Source organism: Tinamus guttatus, unplaced genomic scaffold (genome assembly GCF_059628265.1).
Source record: "Tinamus guttatus ecotype Peru unplaced genomic scaffold, ASM5962826v1 Tinamus_guttatus_pri_ptg000172l, whole genome shotgun sequence".
Classification (NCBI taxonomy): domain Eukaryota; kingdom Metazoa; phylum Chordata; class Aves; order Tinamiformes; family Tinamidae; genus Tinamus; species Tinamus guttatus.
Genome location: NW_028288706.1, coordinates 5,257,699 through 5,279,125, shown reverse-complemented (window position 1 = coordinate 5,279,125; position 21,427 = coordinate 5,257,699). Strand labels below are relative to the sequence as shown.

At 37.0% G+C, this 21,427-nt stretch overlaps 1 protein-coding gene across 1 annotated transcript in view; it reads right to left on the bottom strand.

The window, feature by feature from the left end:
* Positions 1-202: 202 nt before the first annotated feature.
* Positions 203-21,427, bottom strand: part of KATNIP (katanin interacting protein) — a 58,654-nt gene continuing 37,429 nt past the window's right edge. Inside the window, exons 17-27 of the mRNA XM_010223300.2 lie at positions 21,166-21,241; positions 17,802-17,979; positions 15,722-15,887; positions 11,714-11,871; positions 11,337-11,401; positions 9,175-9,285; positions 7,053-7,192; positions 5,498-5,599; positions 4,670-4,830; positions 2,190-2,278; positions 203-341 (exon numbers count right to left, since the gene is read on the bottom strand). Coding sequence (XP_010221602.2) covers positions 286-341; positions 2,190-2,278; positions 4,670-4,830; positions 5,498-5,599; positions 7,053-7,192; positions 9,175-9,285; positions 11,337-11,401; positions 11,714-11,871; positions 15,722-15,887; positions 17,802-17,979; positions 21,166-21,241 — 1,302 coding nt within the window. The 3' untranslated portion in view covers positions 203-285. The remainder of the gene's footprint in view (positions 342-2,189; positions 2,279-4,669; positions 4,831-5,497; positions 5,600-7,052; positions 7,193-9,174; positions 9,286-11,336; positions 11,402-11,713; positions 11,872-15,721; positions 15,888-17,801; positions 17,980-21,165; positions 21,242-21,427) is intronic.

Genomic DNA, 21,427 nt, shown 5'->3' with positions numbered 1-21,427 from the left:
CTAGATTTTCAATTAAGAGAGGGGAAAAAAACCTCGGGCAGTACATAAAAATAATAGTAATAAAAATTCCAAACAAATAAACAAAAAAACAAACCCAGAAAACTTTTAAGTTCATGCTTTAAAATTCATTACTGAAGAAAGTTTCCTGTAGTGGATAAAACTTCCTCTCATAAGACTGGAGGAAGTTCAGCAGTAGCAAGCAGGAAATATCTTCCATTCAGATGATATTAGGTGGCAGGTATCCAGGGCTGGATATATTCAGGACTATCCGCTCATAAGCCCTTGTTATCTTTTCTTCCTCAGTAGTCCTTTATCACATAAGCAGGTTTTTGGACGTAAAGCTGTTAAGGAAATTTAAATTTCATTTTAAGACTGTATCTGAATTCAATAGTGAAGTTGTAGACTAGAAAGGGGAAAAATGCCCATTTTTCTTTCCACCCCAGAGAGAAGACTAAGCTCTTCTCAGTGATGTGTCTCAGCACAAGTGAGCAGCTCCAAATTCTCCTCTACAGATATAGGAATCTGAGAGCTAGGATATGAAACAGTTGAATCGGGATAAGGAGGTAACTGTTCAATCTATTATTCTAATTAGAGGCTGAAAAGCATTTGTGGGCATTACATAACAGGTTCTGCCCTGCAGTGGACAGCACAGGGTCTAGAACAGTGGTAGAAGCTGAATCAAGACACGTCATGTGGAAAGCAACGGTGGCAGAATGACACACCATGGTTCTCTTGTAAACCAAAGCCCACTGTCACTCACTGTTTCTTTCGGACCACCTTCTCAGCAATATTTTAATGAAATATTCTACATTAATGATTTCAAAGACCAGATCCGGCTAATTTATCATGAATTTAGGATTTTTTTTTTTTTTTTTTTTTAGTGAACAGGATGAATATGGCGAAAAAAATAAAGGAAGATAGAGGATGTGGCAATAGGGTGAGGAGAAAAGCGTTATTTGAACTCAATGCTGGCAAAAAGAGCACAAACTGAGAAGAAAATCTCTTTCCCCATAAGAACCTGGTCTGGAATACATGCTACCCTGATCTGAGCAGGAGGTTGGACCACAGACATCCTGAAGTTCCCTTCAATCCAAATCATTCTGTGATCCTGTATCAGCCACGCTCACATCTGTATCTGTAAGTGCACTACAGAGACAGTGGACAGATAAAAGCAAATAATCCTCATCTGATGCCTTCAAAGTGACAAATGAGCACTGACCCACTTTTAAGTGAGGAGAAAGGTATTCTGTCTCCTTAATGCCTGGACAAGAAATGTGACAGCAGTGACATATATTCTTTACTGGATGTCTGCAGGGTATGTCTATACTGCAACTCAAGATGTCATTACAGCATGCACAAAGCTGCATTTAGGAGAGTTTTAATAGAGTTTGTGCTAATGTACTAATGGCTTTGAAGCTATATTTGCACAGGCAACGGCATTTCAAATCCTGCTCTTACAGCACTGTTATTAAAAGCCATTGAATAATTTCTCTAACACTTTTTAGAGAAACTAATTGGAGAAAGTGTCACACAAGGGAGAAAACCAATCACGAATATACTGGCTTGCCAGAGAATTCATAACGTAAATTGCTCAGAACAGCTCCCTGAATATTATGAATGACTAGAATTCTTCAAGGATATAAATAAAATCTAGTATTTCCCGCCTCTGCCCCAGGATGTTGGGGGGAAAACATAATCTTCTAAATTATCATGTTGCAAGAGAAGATCAACCAGAAAAATAGCTGTAGCAATAACGTCAATGTTTTGTTTTCCCTAGTTTCAATGATTGTGATTTTGGGCTTACTTGAGGAGGAACAACCAACTAATTGGAGATGCACTGAGCCTATTAACTGGAAAGTTATCTTTAGACCAGCACAATTATACTTGTTTCCCTTAATTCAGTTTCTATTGCAAGGTGATAGTTGTATGTGTTGGTATAAGCTACAGCTATGTTCCCACAGAGGTCCTTGCTTTGTATCAGCCACTTTCAGATTTAAATATGAAAAAAGGAAAAAAAAAAAAAATCAAGTGTGATATTCCAAGTTGGCTCTCATAACAGATAGTATAGCTGAAAATATAAAAGAGGTACAAGCCTCCCCTTTTCACTGGTCAGGTCTGTAGTAATGCCTTTTATCCACACTGACTCCACAGAAAATGAGCAAGAGAAAATTGTAAAAATTAGAACAAACCTGGATCAGCCATAACCTGCTTCTTTTTGGTGTTTGTGACAATTTGATTTTCATTCATCATTCTCACATCCTGATCCTCCACATGATTGCTGAAAAGATTAAAATCAGTTCAATGGCCAAAACTCACTGTTATGGGAATATCCTTTCACATGACTCTCATGACTAAGTCTGTTATTTAGGTCCACGAGGTTAAACAAAGTTAGAAAGCACAACCACGTTACACGAGACATCCTAAAAACAAAGGGCATTCTATCCACACCTACTTGAAGTATTTCTTTGTAGTCTTAATTTTTGTCATAAATATACATTCAAATACAAATATTGCCTTCACTCTACAATCTTCTAACATGTACATACAGCTTGAGCTACATTAAGCAAAGAGGGATTTTTAAATCAACATCATACAGAGAGCAAACCCCTGTGTGAAACTTAACACTGCTTTGTAATATTGATATAGCATTATTTCAGAAATTTCTGCACAAAATTCATTTACCATGACTAGTTTTGTTTGCAAGCTTATGCAGAATCTTAATTTCTTTACAAGAGGGCAGCAATAACTTCAAATTTCAATTAAACAAGTCGCAGAGAGTAAAAAAAAGAAATAAAAGAGCTGAAATGAAAGCTGAAGCAGTCATCTCTAGTAACATCTACTTTTCACATAGACAAAAACAAAACAGCCATGTTCTTGGAAAATAAAAAGGGTTTTTCTTTTCTCAAAAAATACTGCATAATCTAGCTTTGTTTTCTTGGAGAAAAATGTAATATCTCAAACGTCAAACCAAAGCAGGAGAATCGATACAGAAGTAAATCAGAATTTATTCCACTCATGATAACAACTGACTCAAGTCCAGAGTTCATTAAATATTGCTCATCAATATTGCATATTTAGTGACATGCTAAAGAGAATATGCCAAAGTAATAATGTAAAACAAAACACAAACAACCAAAAACAACCACATACACACACACAGAAAAACAAAAAAAGCACCTCACACAGAGCTGCAAAAGCACCCCTTAAAACAAGAACATAATCTGGCAAGTATCCAGAGATTTGTCTTCTATGGACAAACTACTCTATCCCTTTAGTTGGGTACCATGTGATGAAAAGGAACTGAGGACTAAAGAGCAGGGTAACTAAGACAATAGAGCAAGAAAACTCCTGCAGAGGAAGTCTAGAAGGGAAGAGACTCAGCATAATCCTGACTGAAAAACAGATTGTGCAACATGGGTGACACTTTTTAAAACGAAATGCAGGAATATTTGTCTTATAAATATGTCCTAAGGATGTTGTCATTGCTTTGCATTTTTACAAAAGAAAATGATCTTCAATTACAGCTAGAGCTTCTCTTTCTTCAATAAAACAGCTTCAAGTCATACAAAGGTGTTAAGCTGAATAAATAAATATTTCCCCTCTTCACTGCTGTCTTCTGATGAAAATTTTCTTTAAACACTAATTTCCTCAAGGCACTTTCATTTTAATCACTTTTTCATCTGAAAATTTGTTTACTTGGAAAATTTACCAGGACAACACATTCATTTGTGCAAAAACATGAGTCTAACAATACAGCAAGCAATGATCATTTATTCCCACATCTGACAGTACCAGTGGTAAAAAGCCAATCCCTTTGAAAAACAAAAGAAACACCAGAACAGGCAGATGCAAATCTCTGTTCTGAATCAGCTTACATTCCCTCCAGGATTCTAAACTTGTTTCCAAATATTTTAATATGATTCAAATGAAACATATGCCCCTTCTGAATGCAAAGCTTTAGCTTGTTTTCAAACAATGTATGTGCACTGTGTTGTTAACTGTTTTCTGTATGAAGATTTACTTTTCTAAGACTTCAATTTTGAAACTTCCAATCTCATCCAAAATAAATGTTCTTAATTTTCCTTTTTTAGATTCTATCAGTCCTGCATTCTAAATGCTTTCTAAGTGTATTTTTCATTGTATTTTATCATGTTTTCTATGAAAGCATGAGATTTCCAACTTAGTTGTAAAAAAGAGTCCTTCCACAGGATGCAAGTCATTTCTTATTCACAATCATTCATTATTTTAGAATATTTCTAAGCTACCAGAGTTTTATGCCCTAAGTAGCACCAATCCTCAATTTTCATGTTCATTTCCTTTTCATTAGCTTCCTATTTTTTTTATAGTGTAGAAACATCAGGGTCCATTCTTTCTACTGTAAGGAAACTTAACTTCTTTATTGGATATTTGCTACCATGGGCTGCCATGAAAGTATGTCTGAATATGAATCAAGAATCCTACAAAATGCCAAGAACTACCCACAAATAACGCTGGCTACTTGGTCTCGATGATATAAAACAACTGATCATTTGCTATTCATTGAGGCGGAGTATAGTTCAGAAGCAAATCTTCTACAGCAATACACATACCACTGATTTTAGTCACAGAATTTTTTTTTTTTTTTTGGGAAAATGAGATTGTTTATTTCAATAAAGATCCACTCACATACCTAATAACATTCCTCTTCTCCTGATGGCAAATCTTATCATCATCTGTGAAGAGAATGGTATGATATGGGACCACAGGATCACAGGTGGGTAAGATGCCCGATACGACATGGTTCACCATATCCAGGATTCCATTGTACACAAGCAAGTCATCCACTAGAAGCTAAAGATAATAAACAGATTAAAAACAAATATTTCTAGGAATCAACTTACTGTTTGTTTTTATTTCCTTGAGCATCTAAATGAGCAAGCATTGCCTTCAGCAGTCTTCCCAAACACTTGTAAAACAGGTTCAAGTCATTGGTTTTGCTTTTTTCTTTTAAAAATGCCATCTTTCTCAACTAGCAATTAGTCCTTTTTTCCCCTATTTTTCATCAGGTTTGTCTCCTCACCAAGTGCTTCAAATAAGAACCCAAGTAGCAAAATAATATATGATATTACTTTACAATAAACACATTTTATTGACTGGAATGATATAACTTAAATCTTGGAATGAATGATTTTCACCTTACTTACACCTTACATTTATCAAAACTAGATATGTAGTTTGATCTGGTCTGCTAGGCCTGTTCTGCAGCCAGTAGAGAAAGGAAAGCATTATCCCAGGACAATTATTTGAGACAGATAAGATAAACTGTTCTCTACTTGAACATGAAAGACAGCACAGAAGACCAGCGCAGAGTAGTCATTTTAGTATTAAAATGCAGAGTTGAGTGAGATGAATCCCATCATTTAGAGATTATACAGAACCACACTTTAGTAATCTGTGAAAACAAATACTGAACTCATAGCATGTGCAGTCAATGGCACATTCAAAAAATTAAACTTACACCAAATTCCTTCACACCTCTCTGAGGTGTTTTAGCGTAATTCCACAACTTGATCATTGACACAGTAGTAGGCACATCAAAAATAACATATACTCTATTCACCTGTAAGAGACAAAAATTAATTTGCATCTAAGAGCACAAATCCCCCAAAATGAAATTCTAACCTAGGGTCCACCAAAACTGGCCTGTATTTAAACAGATGCAGCTAAAGGGCAGATAAAACTTTACTATCCTTACCGTCTGTTAAGTTATCACCTCTGTTGATAGTTCTCTTATGTTGTTCATAACCCAGCCCTGCCCTCTTGAAAGTACGTCTAGTTCATCAAAGTTAGATATCTGAGCTCCTCATCCTGCACTCCTCGTCAGTTGGGTAAAGAAATGCATTTAATGAACATTTCATTAACCAGATAGATAATACGTACATCAGGATGAGACAAACTGGTGTGTGTATATATTCATACAAATATATGGACACATATACACATGGAATCCATCTTTCTATATCCCCTGCATTTTAAAACCCTTACGAGCCCTTCTGCAACTTTGGTCTGGGGTGCACAAACAGCTATGAAGAGACAATTCTCATGATACTTCCAAACAATTATGGCTTGAAATACTGTTCACTTTACTTTCAGGAAAATTATTGATTAGGATATAGGAAACTCATCTCAGATGTTACTGTTAATTCTGTGATTTAATCCTTTGATTCTTCAGAGACAGCACTGTATTTGTACTAAATCACGCTGTATTTTCTCCACTGGAGAAAGAACTGCTTGGGATCAATAAAACTGTTTATATCTGTAATCCTCCAGAAGATGATGTGAGTTTGGGTCTCAGTAGCAATTGTTTTTAGTCTCACAGGAAGTACTGATGAAAATATATTCAGATAAATACATAAAAAGACAAACAGAAACAGGGTAACAAAGAAATTCTAAACTTAAAACCACCATACTTCTGCAAAAGACAAAAACGTTGAGAATTGGAAAGAAAAAGGCAGGCTACTACATAAAATTTTCTTTAAACTCTTTCAGCTTTTCAAACTAGCAAATGGAATTCTGTTGTTATCCATCTGTCCTTTTAATACTAACACTTTGTGTTCTTCTCCTGGTTTTAGAAACAATGTAACCTTCTACAAAACAGTATGTGTCTAAGCTAGAACTCCAATTACTGATATTTCCCTTTTGCCAAAATGAGGTAGCCTCTGCAAACTCGTATTTTATAGAGATTAGCACACAGCAAATGTACAAGCCAAAATGGTCATCAAGTCAATCATTCATGTCATTATAGTGAACACCTGAGAACCCTATCAAGTAGTTTACCGGCATTTAAAACGTAAAATTTAGACACTAAGAGCCTTAAGCATTACAAAGGCTATTACTGTTTACTTCCCTTAGAAAGACATGTGGTCAGTAGCCTCAAGCATGCATAAAAGCTTTACCTATATCCACTGTATTGCAGCATCTAATACTATTTGAATTACTTTTATATTTCTAGCTACCTCCATGCACATCACTAAAATTAAATGAAAAAGGAAAATGTAGGTAGACATGCATACCACACCAGGAAGAACTGGTGCAAGCCACATATGTCTGCCATCAGTCGTGTCATTTACTCCATCAATGAGTTTATCTGGAGTACGGATGTCTCCAGACACATCCTCTAAAATGTTGACACTATCTGGGAAAGCAGCAATATCTGAAACAAAACTTTAAGCATAAATAACTGCAAAGAACATTTTGGAAATAAGACATTTAAAAGTTCATGTTTGCTCTCCTGGATTCCATGAACTAGATACAATCTCCATTACAGTAGTGGAGATTGTAAACTTCTCTAAAACACTCTACTTTGGCAGTCAAGGAATTTGACTACCAAATCCCTTTCTATAAGCAGGACAATCCTTACAGATTCTGGCACTCAATATTCTTTCTAAAATGCTAAGAAATTAAATAGATTCATTTCAATAGTTATGACTTATCAATAAAGTTCCTTTATCAAGAATGAGAACTTCCTACACTATTTTGGTGACAAAGGCAGATTTTTAGCATGAGGTAGCAAAAACTCCTCTTACAAAATGTACCTTCAAGGAGAATATCCCTTTAGGAAACAGGCATGAGTGACTAGGTTTTGCTGAGTTCCTTGAGATGTGTGATACATATGTATGTATAAACACACATATATATGCATATATATGCATATATATGCATATATATATATATAAAATAAAACCTATCTATCTAGTTCTTTGAGAGGAAAAGAATAAACTTCCTACTGAACCAACTTTCCAGACAACTAGAATTTCTCCTGATGAGACACATCTTTGTTAAAGACAGGAGAATGCAGATGGACAGCAATATCTTCAGAATTATAAATGCCTAGCAATCCAGCTGGGGGGGTGGGGGGCATTAATTTCTCCTTGTCCTGCTTTCTAAAAGGCCTGAGGCAGTTCATATTTCTGAGGAGTTTAACACAGAATGCAGAGGAGTCTCAACTATTTAAAAAAGCTTGCTCCACACTCAACAGCTGACTCATCATATTTAGCACTGCATTAGTACAGCTGTGCTCTTTCTGGGACCCTAATATAGCCACGCACTGGTACTGTAGATACAGGAACAAGATCATTCAGAACTAGCTGAGGTAGCTGTACTTAGCAGTTGCATTATACTGTAAAAATGTACCATTTAAAGATTGCCTGCTCCTAAAGACAATCTATTGCCACTTTTCAATTTTGAAACACTTCTTCCCCACCACAGCACTATTTTTTTTTGAAGTTCATCACACATCAAGGAACATATAAATAAAGATACTGCACTGAAAAAGAGTCTTTACCTTTTTCATTGCAACTTCTATATATTAGGCAATGGATATCTTAGAGATGCACAATTCAGGCAGCATCAACCCTTTTTATCCTTTCTTCCAGGATAGTGATCAAGCTACCTAATTATATACTAGGATATGAAGCCTTGAGCTCTTACAGACACTGCAGCTGGTACAGAGCACAAGTATAACTCTTCAGCAACCCTGATTACCAGGAGTCTTTCAGACATGTCCTTCATTCCCTCTCTTGGTTTCCCTGGGAACCTCAAATCAAATTCAAAGTCTCAGCCCTTGTCTTCCTGACTTGGGCCCGCTGCCTAGAGCAGCCTAAACCTACAGAACAAGAGTCACGAAGAATGTTGCCTGTGGTACAATGAAAGATTCCACAGGAGAGAAAAAATATTATTTCTGTTGGAAATAGTGTTTTCTCAGGTGACTCTGAGACTCCCACAGGGAGTCAAGACCCACAGATCCATCATCAACTGCTCTAAATATAAGATGAAATTTTTCTTTTTGCCTGGCATAAGACAGATAGGAATACAGATGAGCACATATACATTCCAAAATAAAAATACCTTGCTATATACACTTTCCTCTCTGGAATAAAAGAAAGCACATGCAACGATTATTATTAGCACTGCTTAACAATCAACTCTAAGACATCATGTAATGCCTGGGTAAGAATTTAAGAAGAGGTGATGGAAACACAGAAGTTTTTCCCGATTCAAACAACTAAGAGATGTCTTAGTCTTACAGCTGGCTTCTTATAGCAGATTCTCCATCATAAACCAACATCATGACAGACTGCAAGAGAGCAAACTGTATCTGAAAGGTATCAAGGTGCTTGCTCTGTAGAAGGATACTGTTTTCAGTTAGCAAGATTTGGTCTCCATGTTCATTGAACAACTCTAGTCCATTCAGGCCAATGTAGTATGGATCACCCCAACTTGTCAGAAGCTGAAACTGGAAAACAACTAAGAACAAACAGCTATTAAGGAAAATTCTGATTCTGATATTTTGTCCTAACAGAATATTTAATTTGCAGTTTCTAAAATTGCTATGCAGCCCACTTAATGTAAACGCTGATTAGTAGGTTTAGCTGCCTGTAAACTCCCATACTATCATAACATACATATTTCTAAACTCTGGATTAATGGGTAGAATCTTGTTGCATTATTTTAATAACCCCACCTCGATATGTAGTTCCTTTCTTAGTGACTTTACAATCTAAGTATATACTTGGGAGAGAAAAAAAAAGAATTTACCAAATAAACCATCTTCAATTTCATTTCCTCAAATCAGTGAGACATTCTTTTGTTGCGGATAACAGGCAAGTAACTGTGTCACAGATTTATTATTCAGAAATGCACTGCACAGACATTCTCATTTGCAGTTTAAGAGAGGATTCTGACACTAGTTAGCTGAACACGTAGGTAGGCTACGTATATTCGTAACAGATTCACAGCTTAACAAGGCCAGAGGAGTTTGAATGGGGTCATTCCCTTTTGCAGAATAAAGGAGTTGAGCTGAGCAGATCCAAGCTTTGCCATGCGTTTTGGCCTCAAGGCTAGAGAACGGCTGCTTGCCCATTTTCTTTATGGCTGCAGATACAGTCTGACAGATTAGTAAGGTCTTGGCAGGCACTGAATTTCATCCAGTATTTCTTATTCAAATCCAAAAAACACCTGACTGAACTAGAAAGGGGAAAAAAAAAAGGACAAAAAATCCAATCCAATCCAGCAGTAGCCACTACCTAATGTTTTCTTAAAAACATACAAAGGAAACATTTGAAGTAGAAGATATAGTAAAATATGTATTTATCAGGAATATATTTTAACACCTAAAACAAAGCAACTTAATCCCTGAAAGGGGGAATTTTCCTTCTAATACCCACAGTATTTAGTATTACAATTCTGTATGTTCTTAATGCTCGATCAGTCCAAATCCTTCCTTGCTTGAAGAGACATCTTGTGCCAAAAAGCTCCATTATCTAATTATGATGTGCTTGGAAAAAATAAAATCTTACTCTTATGACCTTACTGTATCTTAAACTTCATTAAATAAATCTTAAGAAGTCTTCCATTTCTATCACTGAAAACATACACATGCACAACCCTTGCAGTTGATACAGCTAGATATGAACATACACATGTTGTTCTGTAAAATGAAGAATAAATTAATTCTATAGTTTTGTATCCTACCTCTTTATACGTTCCACTTACCAACACCATTGCCCCTACCCTGCCTTCCTATGTTTCCTGAATGTGCATTTGCCTGCTTTTGAGTTATCTAGATGATAAATGACATTTAATATGCCTAAACTGAATGGCAGGAAACACTAATGCAATTTGTGCTGTAGACCTTTCTCTAATGGGAGAATTCATTTATACCTCCTCTGCCCAGCCACTGATTTTCATGAAACTGGCAGAAACCTAGTATTGCTGAGACCTCATTGTCTCCATCAAACTAATGGATTTAAAAGGGCTGTCAAATAGACGGATGGCATAGCAGTAAGTGTGATCAAAAAAGGTTGTGATTATTTAAGAAAACATAAGTTTAAAAAGCCACCAGCAAAATAGCAAAGATATTACATGGTTCCGCTCCACCCAACCTTAAACATATTAAATGAGACAAATTTCAAAGGAGGGCAAAGCAGAATGTTCAAAGGTATGCAAAAACACAAAGCCCACTTCTGCCTTGGACATCCTCTGAGCAGCATACGGCTGGTACTCTAGCTGCACTAGCAAGGTATTCCGAGTGTCAAAACATGGTTTTTTTGTATTCTTGTATTTCTCCATTTGCATTAATTACTCGGCTGCTAGATACTGTGCATGTCATACATTCATATTTATATATTACATTTATTAATATGTATTTAATGATGCCATTCTCATATTCTTGATATCTTGTTCACTTTCTTAAAACACCAGAAACTGTTGTATTCAAAAGGGTCAGTATTCATGCAGTACCTAATTCCAAGTTATTATACACCATAAAAAAGGTCGAAAATAACAGAGAAGGATACAACCACATGGCATTAATGGTGCTTCATAGTCCATACTAGCTCGTTCTGTTCTCTTTGAACCAGTGCTGCAAAAGTAAGGAACACAAAAAACAGTTCCTTAGTACATTCTTGGCTCATTCAGAAAAGAGCAAAGGAAACAAAGAACTTAAACCAATCCACAATAGCTCTGAGATTATGGAGCAGAGTCCTGAAACTCTGATCTTAGGAAACCATGGAAACAGCATGCAATTTAAAAATGCAGCAAAATATTTTGCTCCAAGTACTTCATACTTTCACCCAGGTGCTTCATATAGATTTGCTTCAAGGGAAAATAGAAAAAGAATACTAAACAGTTAAGAAAAATTGGGTTGTTTTGATAGTAAAACATCCTTCTTTACCTCCTATGCGCTCTCATAATCAGCTGGGGCTGCAGGTAGTCAACAAAGAGAATTTCTTGGGCAAAATCAAAGTGGCAGTTGCCTGGTCCCTTACGGATAAGAAATCCCTCCGGTGGGGAGATGCTGTGACCATCCAGCGAAACATGGACTACCTTAGCCTAATTAAAAAGAAGAACATGCAGCAAAATAAAATAGATTTAATGCAATCACATTAATTTCATAAGTTGAAAGAGTTGTTTCAGTAATTTTGTTGCATTTGTTTCTTTGCTCTACCACACACCAGCATTCAAGAAACATAAGGCAAGAGATGCTGGCTGCAGTCCACACCACCAATTCAGAGCATCCTAGCCAGCACTGACCAACAGCTGCTATGATTACTGAGGAAGGAGAGGCTGGAATTGGGGAGGGAATGGGGAGGATTTGGAGAGCTTCTTCAGTTACGGGATCTTTACTAGCCCCCAACAAACTGAGCCTGCAGCAGCACATGCATCAACAGAACAGGGGGATCCAGCTTCAAATTCTGCAGGCATCTCCAGAGCGTATTTGAGGAGCTGGTTAGAGGTACTTTATCCTGCACCTGAATGCACTGCTCGATTGGGTTACATTGCTCAGCACTTTAAGCAATCACATAACCTGTTCAGTTCTTCTGTAAGAGACTCTCTGTGCCTGCATTGCCTTTCTAGAAAGCCTGCTGTCAATCAGTTCCATTTGTATTTGTGGCAGGAGACACTTGGTCTTTTCCAGGTCATGCAGTCCCATCTACCAAGCAGCACTGGTGGGTAACATAAGGGCATATGAATAAAGGGGAGGTACCCACTCCAAACAAAAAGGTTGAGCTCTGACCATACCACAGGTGCATATGTGCCTAAAAATTAAACTAAATAATTCAGGCACCCTTGTTCAGAAGATGGAGCCTTGTCAACCCCTCCATCCCCTTCCATTAGCACCACCTGATATTACATGCATGATCCCTGTCACAACAACAGCAACAATTATCATTGCATCTTGCCCTGATATCTGTTAAATCTGACTCAGCTGATCAGAAGGGGCATGTACTGCACTGAGTCCTTCAGTAACTATTAGATAACGGAAGAACATCACCTGTAAAATAAAACAAGATGTTATTATGATTCAAAACTTGCTGATTAATGGAGTGAATCAGAATTCACTTAGTTCACAAAAGACTTAACTAGTCTAAAAGTAAAGTGAGTCAGTTTTTCCCATCTTTTGATTTTACATTGGTATGTATATATGATAATTTGAGGTTAATTTAGTTTTGCATGCAAACATTTTATTTCCATCAATTGTTAGGATTTCTATTAATAAAATGCAAGTAATGTATAGTTGAGAAATTTTCCATTTCAGATGTCAGGCTAAGAACTTAAAGACTTCACGGTTTTCTGTAAAGCCCATATATTGTCGATTACTTGTCACAACAGTTTTCATATTTTTGCCATTTACAAACCTACTTTTCTAATTATAATTTCAGAAAGTTACAGAAGAAATATCCTAAAAAAATCAAATCTTTTAAAGATTTTTTTCTAAAACATAGACAACTGTTGGTTTGAAAAAAGCAGGTACTTCACTGGGAGGGCTGACCATTCCAGTTCCACGAGAGCATGAAGATTGACAGAATGTTTGTAAGAGTATCAAGGAGGTAAAAAAATAACTATTTCTTGTTTCACCTTTTATTAAAGCTTGGAAGCAAAAGGAGGGAATGTTTTTGCACTATAAACTGCTCTGCACACTGGTTTCCATTGAACTAGGCTGCCAAGTTGGGAGAGGAAATGCAAATTCACTGAAATGTGCTTTAGTTTAGGTAGCAGTTATTAAATGGGAGGTCTAGAGACTTAAAGATGAAATCTTGCCTATTTTACCACAGCTGCTTACATTTATGTCTGCCTTACAGCCCTCATTTCTAGAGTAATTTTCATCAGTGAGAAGGCGCTCAACCATCAAACACAGCATTTTACTCGGCGCATAACAAAGCTTTCAAAAGGTAATTTTTCATACAGCTGGAAATAGCACACGAGCCTTCATTTTGGCAGTTCATTGCCATCACCCTCACACACCATACCTATAAATAGAGTTCACCAACCTGCAGCTGCCTAGCAAATCAGGATACTATTACATCCGGGGACTGCAGCTTAGAAGCAACAATGTACTTCAAGAAAAAAGGCTTCTTAACACCCTAGGGTCTACAGTCTCAAGTATCTTTATTGTGACTCAGCAGAAATCTTGTCCCTTGCTTTGCTGAAAATATATTTCATTCAGACTAATGAATGAAAACCCAACCTATACACAGAAGCACACCACCTCAAAATCTGGGAGTTGATATATCAATTGCAGCTTAATCACAACATACTGTCACTCTGCCACACAGCATGATGCTATTACAAGATGCCAGGGCTCAAGTTTGGAGAGGGAATACTTCCCATCAGTGTCCATGTAAAGGTAATCATGGAGGCAAACGTGCACAGAGAAGCAGTTCTACAACCTCTGCCATTATCCTGCCCAATCATATGAAAGAGCCAAGCCTCCAGCTTTGATCATAGAGATTTTTTTCACAAGTTCTGTGGATTCTTTTTGGCTTGTCTGTCGCTAGCTTCATATTTATTAACATTTTTCTTCTTAATTACTGACTCAATTCGCAAGTCAAGAATACCTAGGTTGTGTTTCCAAATCTTTCCCTTTGTATACAGGTTTATAAGATTTCTGTGCAGTGAACAACTACTTTATCATTCTTCTTACAACTCCATGTGTATCTTCTGATAACTAAAACAGGGAAAGAGGTGATGGTGAGACTTGCAGCACTAGCTGGGCGTAGCACATGCCCTCCAACAGGTGTCATTTGGCCATTTATTCCAAAAATTCAACAATATACATATATGTACATCTCACGTATATATACACACACCCAACGTATGAAATTTGACACAAGCAGCAAGAAAAAAAGGGAGGACATACGTTAGTTTGCCAAACAATTTTAGCCAATTTGATGTCAACTTTTCCAAACAAGTATTAGTGTTCTAGACTCTTCCTTCTTCTTGAAGGGGCAGTATTGATTGACTGGGCTCAATACAATCAAACAAGGTTGATACTTATATCAGCCAAGTATGACATTGTCAGCAGTAGCTATTTTTGGTTGAACTGGCTAACGAGTACATAAGTTCAGCATACTATAAACTGAATGCTAGACTGTATTTAAAAATGGAAACCAAGTTTAAAAAAATGTATGATGTGGCCATATGCAGAGAACCTTAGATTTCATAATGCAAGTTTAGAGAAATTCCCTTTTATTCCTTGTTTTATAAATGTGCACCAAATCTCTATTCAACATCTTACAGTTAACTAAGCAGTTTCACATTTATAGTCAGTGTCCTATATAGCAAATTAAAGACATCATTTCTCCTTGCACAATAGAATTGTAAGATTTATTTGGGCTAATTGAGGCTGAACATCTACATGAAACAATGACCCAACATACTTGAGGCTATCTTGAAAGGTAATACTCACTATAATTTTGAAAAGTGACAAACATAAGAAAAGCAAGATGCCCAGAAATATTGAGAAGCTCTCAAGTCACAAAAAAGTTGACATAAATATTGCTTTCTGTAACTCTTCTCCCACAGAAAATCTCTTCAGATGCATCCCATGTTCTATCATGCCCTGTGCTGCAGGAAATAAAGAATCCATACTGCAGGCCTAAATCCTAGATACTGAAAGGATACCATTTTGGCATCATATATCTTGAGAATAGCATGTGGTATTGTATGTGTGGCTTGGAAAAATCAGCTGTGAAAATTTCTTTAAACTATCCCTGGCCATTTTTTCCCTATATTTGCTGTTTGTGGAGACAGAAATGCATTACACCTGCCACAAAACTTAGAGGCAGACAATCTAGAAAGATTTATGGGGTTCCATTAAGATAGCTATATTCATTTATCACAGTACCAATTTCCCAATGCACTGCTGTATATTTTTGCTGGCTCCTTTTCTTTTACTTACCCCTCTATAGGTATCCTCTGGAGATTTATTATAGTTCCAAAAGCGAAGCCCAGCAATACTTTCAATTTTATCAAAATGGATTGTGAACAGATGATCTTCTCCAAAAGAGAAGGGAATAAGCCACATATGGTCATCCTCAGCTGTGATATTAGTCCCATCTATTAACCTGCAAAGAGAAAAATCCATTAGTGGCAAAAAGGAAAAGGTTGTTTTTCCTCATGAAAAATAGGTGCTTTACGAGGTGCTAAAATTTTTCTAATTTCCACTTGTAGAAACACAGCTTTATTATGTCTCTGTGCACTCAATTAAAAAGCGCAGTAAACATCAAAAATAATATGCAATCATCTAATTAAAGATAAGGGAGAGGAAAGACACAACATTTCCTCGAGTTGGATATATTTAAGCTAAAAAAATAAAATTCTCAAGTTGTGCTTATATGCATGAGAGCAGGCAGAGGAAAGCCCTGCCACATTTGCATGACAGCTGAAGGTAAAGCAGCCATACAATTTATCAATATAATTCCATGCCTAAGCTCTGCGCCTGCCACTCTGCAGCGTATTACTGCACTAACACCACTCTATTGATTCCAGCAAGGAGGTGGATGGCAGCTGAGGAGAGCTCAGGGAAGAAGCAGGGTTTGTTCACACCCTTTTGTGTGTGCACAGTTGAGCATAACCCTTTAAACAAAACAAAAACAACTAGTAGAAAAACACCTACTTGTAAGAACATACATTTCAGGCTTACTAGATAAATTTAATTATTTCTTCGTTTTAGCCTAGTATCTCCCACCACAAACTATGGACCCACAAATAGAGGGTAAAAAAAGAATAAGACCTCATTGCAATTTCCTTTGTGCACTGGCTTGTGCACACAGAAACAAGAATGCCACACTCGGAATATAGAATATTATGGTGCATCATATTGCAAGCACAGAACAAATGTATTCCACGTACTAAGAAAGACTTTAGAAAAAGAGAGGACTTCAAAAAAAAGAACCCAGCCAAACTTAGTGACAGGATGAATAAAGTTATTGGAAGTCACCCTTCAGCAGAAGTTATGAAGAAACAAAGAGAATAAAAAGGATCATAAACTCTGGAAGGCTAAATGCATACATAAAAGCAAACCTTAAAACTGATTTCATAACAGGGGATGGGAAAGGTGGCAAGTGATGATAATTTTAGTCAGAGTTCTTCAGAGGAGCTGGAAAATCACAGACAAGCACGCTCAACATCCATATTAGTCAAATTAGCAGGAATAGTAATAACGAACAGAGTTAGTGTCTGTGCGGGTAAATACAGTATTTTAAGAAAGACTCAACAAGGACTGAAAAGAGAGGGTCTATCATAAACCTATCAGGAGACCATAAACATGCTAGAAGGCAGAATTAGAATTGAAATTACTCTTACAATTAAAAAAACAGGATGCAGCTTCAATAACAATAATGCCAAGTCCTCCCCAGAGTTAAATCTTATTATTTCTATATTGTTACCATTTAGTAACTACAAGGTAATTTGAGGAAACATACATGGTAATGAAAGAAAGCTTCAATAAAAATAGGTTAAAAGGGAGAAGCTGCAAGATTGCCAAAAGTAACAACACTAAATACCTAATAAGTTGTTGACTTTTTCTAACTAGAAATTTTTCCTTGATTTCCCCCCTCCCTCAAAAATCCTGACTAAGTTTCACTGCATATGCATAGATAGATGCTATAAAGGAGACATTTCTGCTTGGAAAGTCCTGAGCAGAGATACTAAGCAGGCATGTTAACATCTTCTAATTCTGCCATCCTGTTTTGGAAAAATCTTCTTTATGTTTCTACAATAAGCAGCGCCTGGGTAACTTGTGAAACCTAAGAGCAAGCAATGTTGGTACAGAAATAATTTTTGCATTAACACGTGTTAAGCGTAATATAAAGCTTATATAATCTAATCACTATAATCTTTGAAGCAAAATATAAAACCTAAAAACTGCTAAACTCCTGAAACTGTTGATTGATAAGAATCCAGCAGACTGTCACTGGCAGAGCTGGCATAAGGCAAAACATTGCAGAAAATGTTTAGACATTTCAAGCCTTACTTACTTTTCTAATGTTCTGGAATCTCCTACATACTCTGGAAGATCATTTAAGTCTTGGGGTGATGCAGAAATCTGTTCTGTAGTTATTTTTAATGCTTGGCCATCCCTTCCTATCACTTCAAGTCCAGTCAGTCCAAGGTAATGAGAGTCTCCCCAGGTCATGGTAAAATTCAGCTGTAGGCCTACATAAAAGAATATACATAAATACTTAACAGCATAAAGTAAGGCATCAAGACTTGAAGCCTGAGTAAGTGTGAAGCAGAACACATTTTCATAGTTATATAGCACAAAAAAAAAAAAAAAACACAATACTTCATCATTAGTGAATTCTTGCCCCCTTGCCTCTTCTTTCATACTTGAGGCTCTTGCAGCCTTGGCCACTTTTCTATGAGTCACCCAACACTTACATTCCTCTTCCCTCATACCTCGCTTCCAGTTGCTCTCCTTTTGTCAAGGCCTGCATGGAAGTACAACTCTAAACTATCCTTACACATCAAGCTGATTCTGTCCTCTCCTTCACTATATGTATCATTTTAGGAGATTATTAAATGGTTTAATCATGCCTTATGCTGCAACATTCGTGGCATGACTGCTTAGTTTGCATCTCCTGCTTTCTGCGGGGAGCTACGATATCCCCTGCTCACTGAAGTTGCTACTGACACTGCAGGATATTCCCTTCCTCATCTGCAAAGCTTGCAAGAGCAAAGTGGGGCGAGCTCCAGCCATCACACACCAGCTTTAAAGGGAGATGGTTGCCAATTCCCTGGAATAGTGCTTTAAGGAAAAGCTACAAGCTGAGAAAGGAAGGAGAGTTTTTCAGTGACAAGAACAATCCCCAACTCCAGCACAAGAAAGGAAATTAATTCCACTTATTTAGGCATGAAAACACCTGGTATTAAGTTTTCCCCTCTTTCCCTAGTATCCCTTTTAAAAAATTATTATTAAAGAAAAAAAAAGAAAAAAGAAAACTAGCATTCAGTCTGTTTTCTTGGTACACAGTACAGGGCACATTTTCCAGCCAGAAATAGTTTTGTGGAAAAACACCTCAAGCCTTTTCATTTTCTTTGCACTTTTAGGAGTCTGGTACAGCAAAGTGCTTTTTTCTTGTTGCTGCTTTTCTAAAAAAAGCCAACCTGGCTCTGACCTACTGGTGCACATCTTTTCCAGCTGATTACTGTTTTCTATCATGCATGCAAGCCCCAATAATTAGAAACATATATATTTGCTTAGATTAAATAATTTGGTATTTTGTACTTGATTTTTTTTGGATTTTGTACCTCCTAGCCCACATGTCTACCTCCATATAAAATGACAATAACTTCTGTAAATCTCTGTTATACCTTCAGTGGGCTAACAATACTCTATTCATTTGTCACTATACAGCTCTGGATGAAGCATATTATCAAATGTCTTATTAGTTAGTCTGGGCAATAACAGTAATTAAACAATACATCTGAACAGTTACATGACAGATTTTAGGATTATGCAGAAATAGAGAAGACCTATTATATCTGAAGTTTAATTATGATCTTTTATGAGTTAAGTCACTATACAGCCTCATCTAAATCCAGCCTCCCATAAATCCTAAGTGATTAGATCTCTTGGAGAACATCAACTTGTAGGTAAGCCAAGAAAAGAAATGTTGTTTAGCAATACATTTAAGTTGCGATCTTCATGTCAGAACTGGACGCACAGAAGCATTTTAATGAGACAGTATTGCTTACACTAGGGAAAAGCAGCAATTATGATTACCCTCCATCTCCAGAAAATAAATAGAAAAATCCTCCAGACAAAAGATTTCAAGCGTGTCTTCAGGTCCAGATATTTCATGTCTTAGGGAAAAGTACAATTAACATTTACAGCTATGACAACCAATATTCCAGTCCAATCAGCATTGATAAAAATCCATCACTATAAATGAAAGCTATCTTTTACTTCCTACATCGCAAAAAAAGCAGAAATAATCAGGCCTAGAAAAGCCTAAAAAGAACTAGTAGTCAGGATACATTGGAAAAAAAATAAAATAAAAAATGTGGCATTAAAACTACTAAACCATACAGGCCAATTACCTATAAATAGTGGTAGCAATTTAGACAAGACTCACTGTTGATGCACACAAATTCAGCTGAGTTTTTAAGATCTCTTTAGCATTTACAAGGGCACTAAGAAATATAGTTCATTTAGATGACAAGCTTGAAGCTATGGCTACACTGGCATTATGTGTTATTTCCAAGGCCATTTTTAAGTCTCAACTCATTTACTATAAAAACTGCAATCATGCAAGAAAGATCTCATTCAAAACTAGAGTATATTTTTAAACACACTAAAGAAAAAGACAGGGTCAAGCAGCTATCGCGCAAGGTTTAGTACTTGTATTGTCAATCCAAATACTTTACAGAATCACTGAATGATACAGGGTGGATGGACCCTCTGCAGCTCTGTAGCCCAATCCCCCACCAGGAGAGTCTCCATTAAGTCAAGTCACTCAGGAGTTTGCCCAGTACAGGGTAACATCTTCAAGGAAGGACATTGAAACCTCTCTGGGCCTGTTTGACAACTTTCGTGCTAAAAACGCTTCACCTTGTACCTAGTTGGAAAGTCTTGCTTTCCACCTTGTTGCATCTATTGCTTCCTACCCTGTTCCTGTGCACCTCAGAAGAGCCTGGCTCCATCCTCTCTACACACTCTCCTCCCTCCCAGGTACACAACAAGATCTCCTCCTTCCTCTTTCTTTCTCCAGGATGAAGGAATCCAGCTCTCAAGCCCATCTCACATAAGGTACTCTAGCTGCCCAACCACCTTGCTGACCCTCCTTTACTTTGTTCCAGTATATAGATGTTTTTCTGGATACTTACTGGACCCAAACGCAGCCTCGTGAATATTGAATAAGAGAAGATTTCCTCCTTGTCCTGTTAGGTATGACCTTGCTCATATAGTCCAGGAGACAATTAGCCTTCTTTACTGCAATGCTATACAGTTGAAATCAACTTGTGGTCCACCAGAACCTCAAGCCCTTATTATCTGCTTATTCCATCCATCTCTCACCAGTTTGGCTACAAGGAAACTACAGGAGATTGTGCCAAGGGCCTTATTAATATCAACATAAACCGTTAATAATGTCAAGAGTAATACCTTTAGTGAATCCACAAATTACCTGTGGTACAAAACGTGTGGAGGTGCTGTAAACACCAACACACACTTGACTCTCACATCAAGAGCTGTTCAGATAGAAAAGCATTATTTAGCTAATCTTGGAACTTTTAGAAAAGCATCTCCACAACAAGCAAATATATTTATTGGCATGACAGGGTTAAGTAGATGTCAAAAGGTTTCCACAAAGGCAAACTGTGAATAAGTGAAAAACTTACACTTTCCAGTAAATATCCCTGGTTCCTTGGATGTAAATTCAGGCAGTGGGTCTGACACAATTACCTGCTCTTGAACCTAAAAAGTAAATCAACGGATGTGATGAATACAGAAGGTAGAAGTAGGGAAAGGTAACCTGGAAAGAACAGAGACATATAGCCTGAACATGAAAGGACAGGGCTAGGATAGCCAAAGCTCATGTGAAGTTTGATCTGGTGAGGGATGTCAAGGTCAAGAAGCACTTCTATTTGTACATCAGCATCA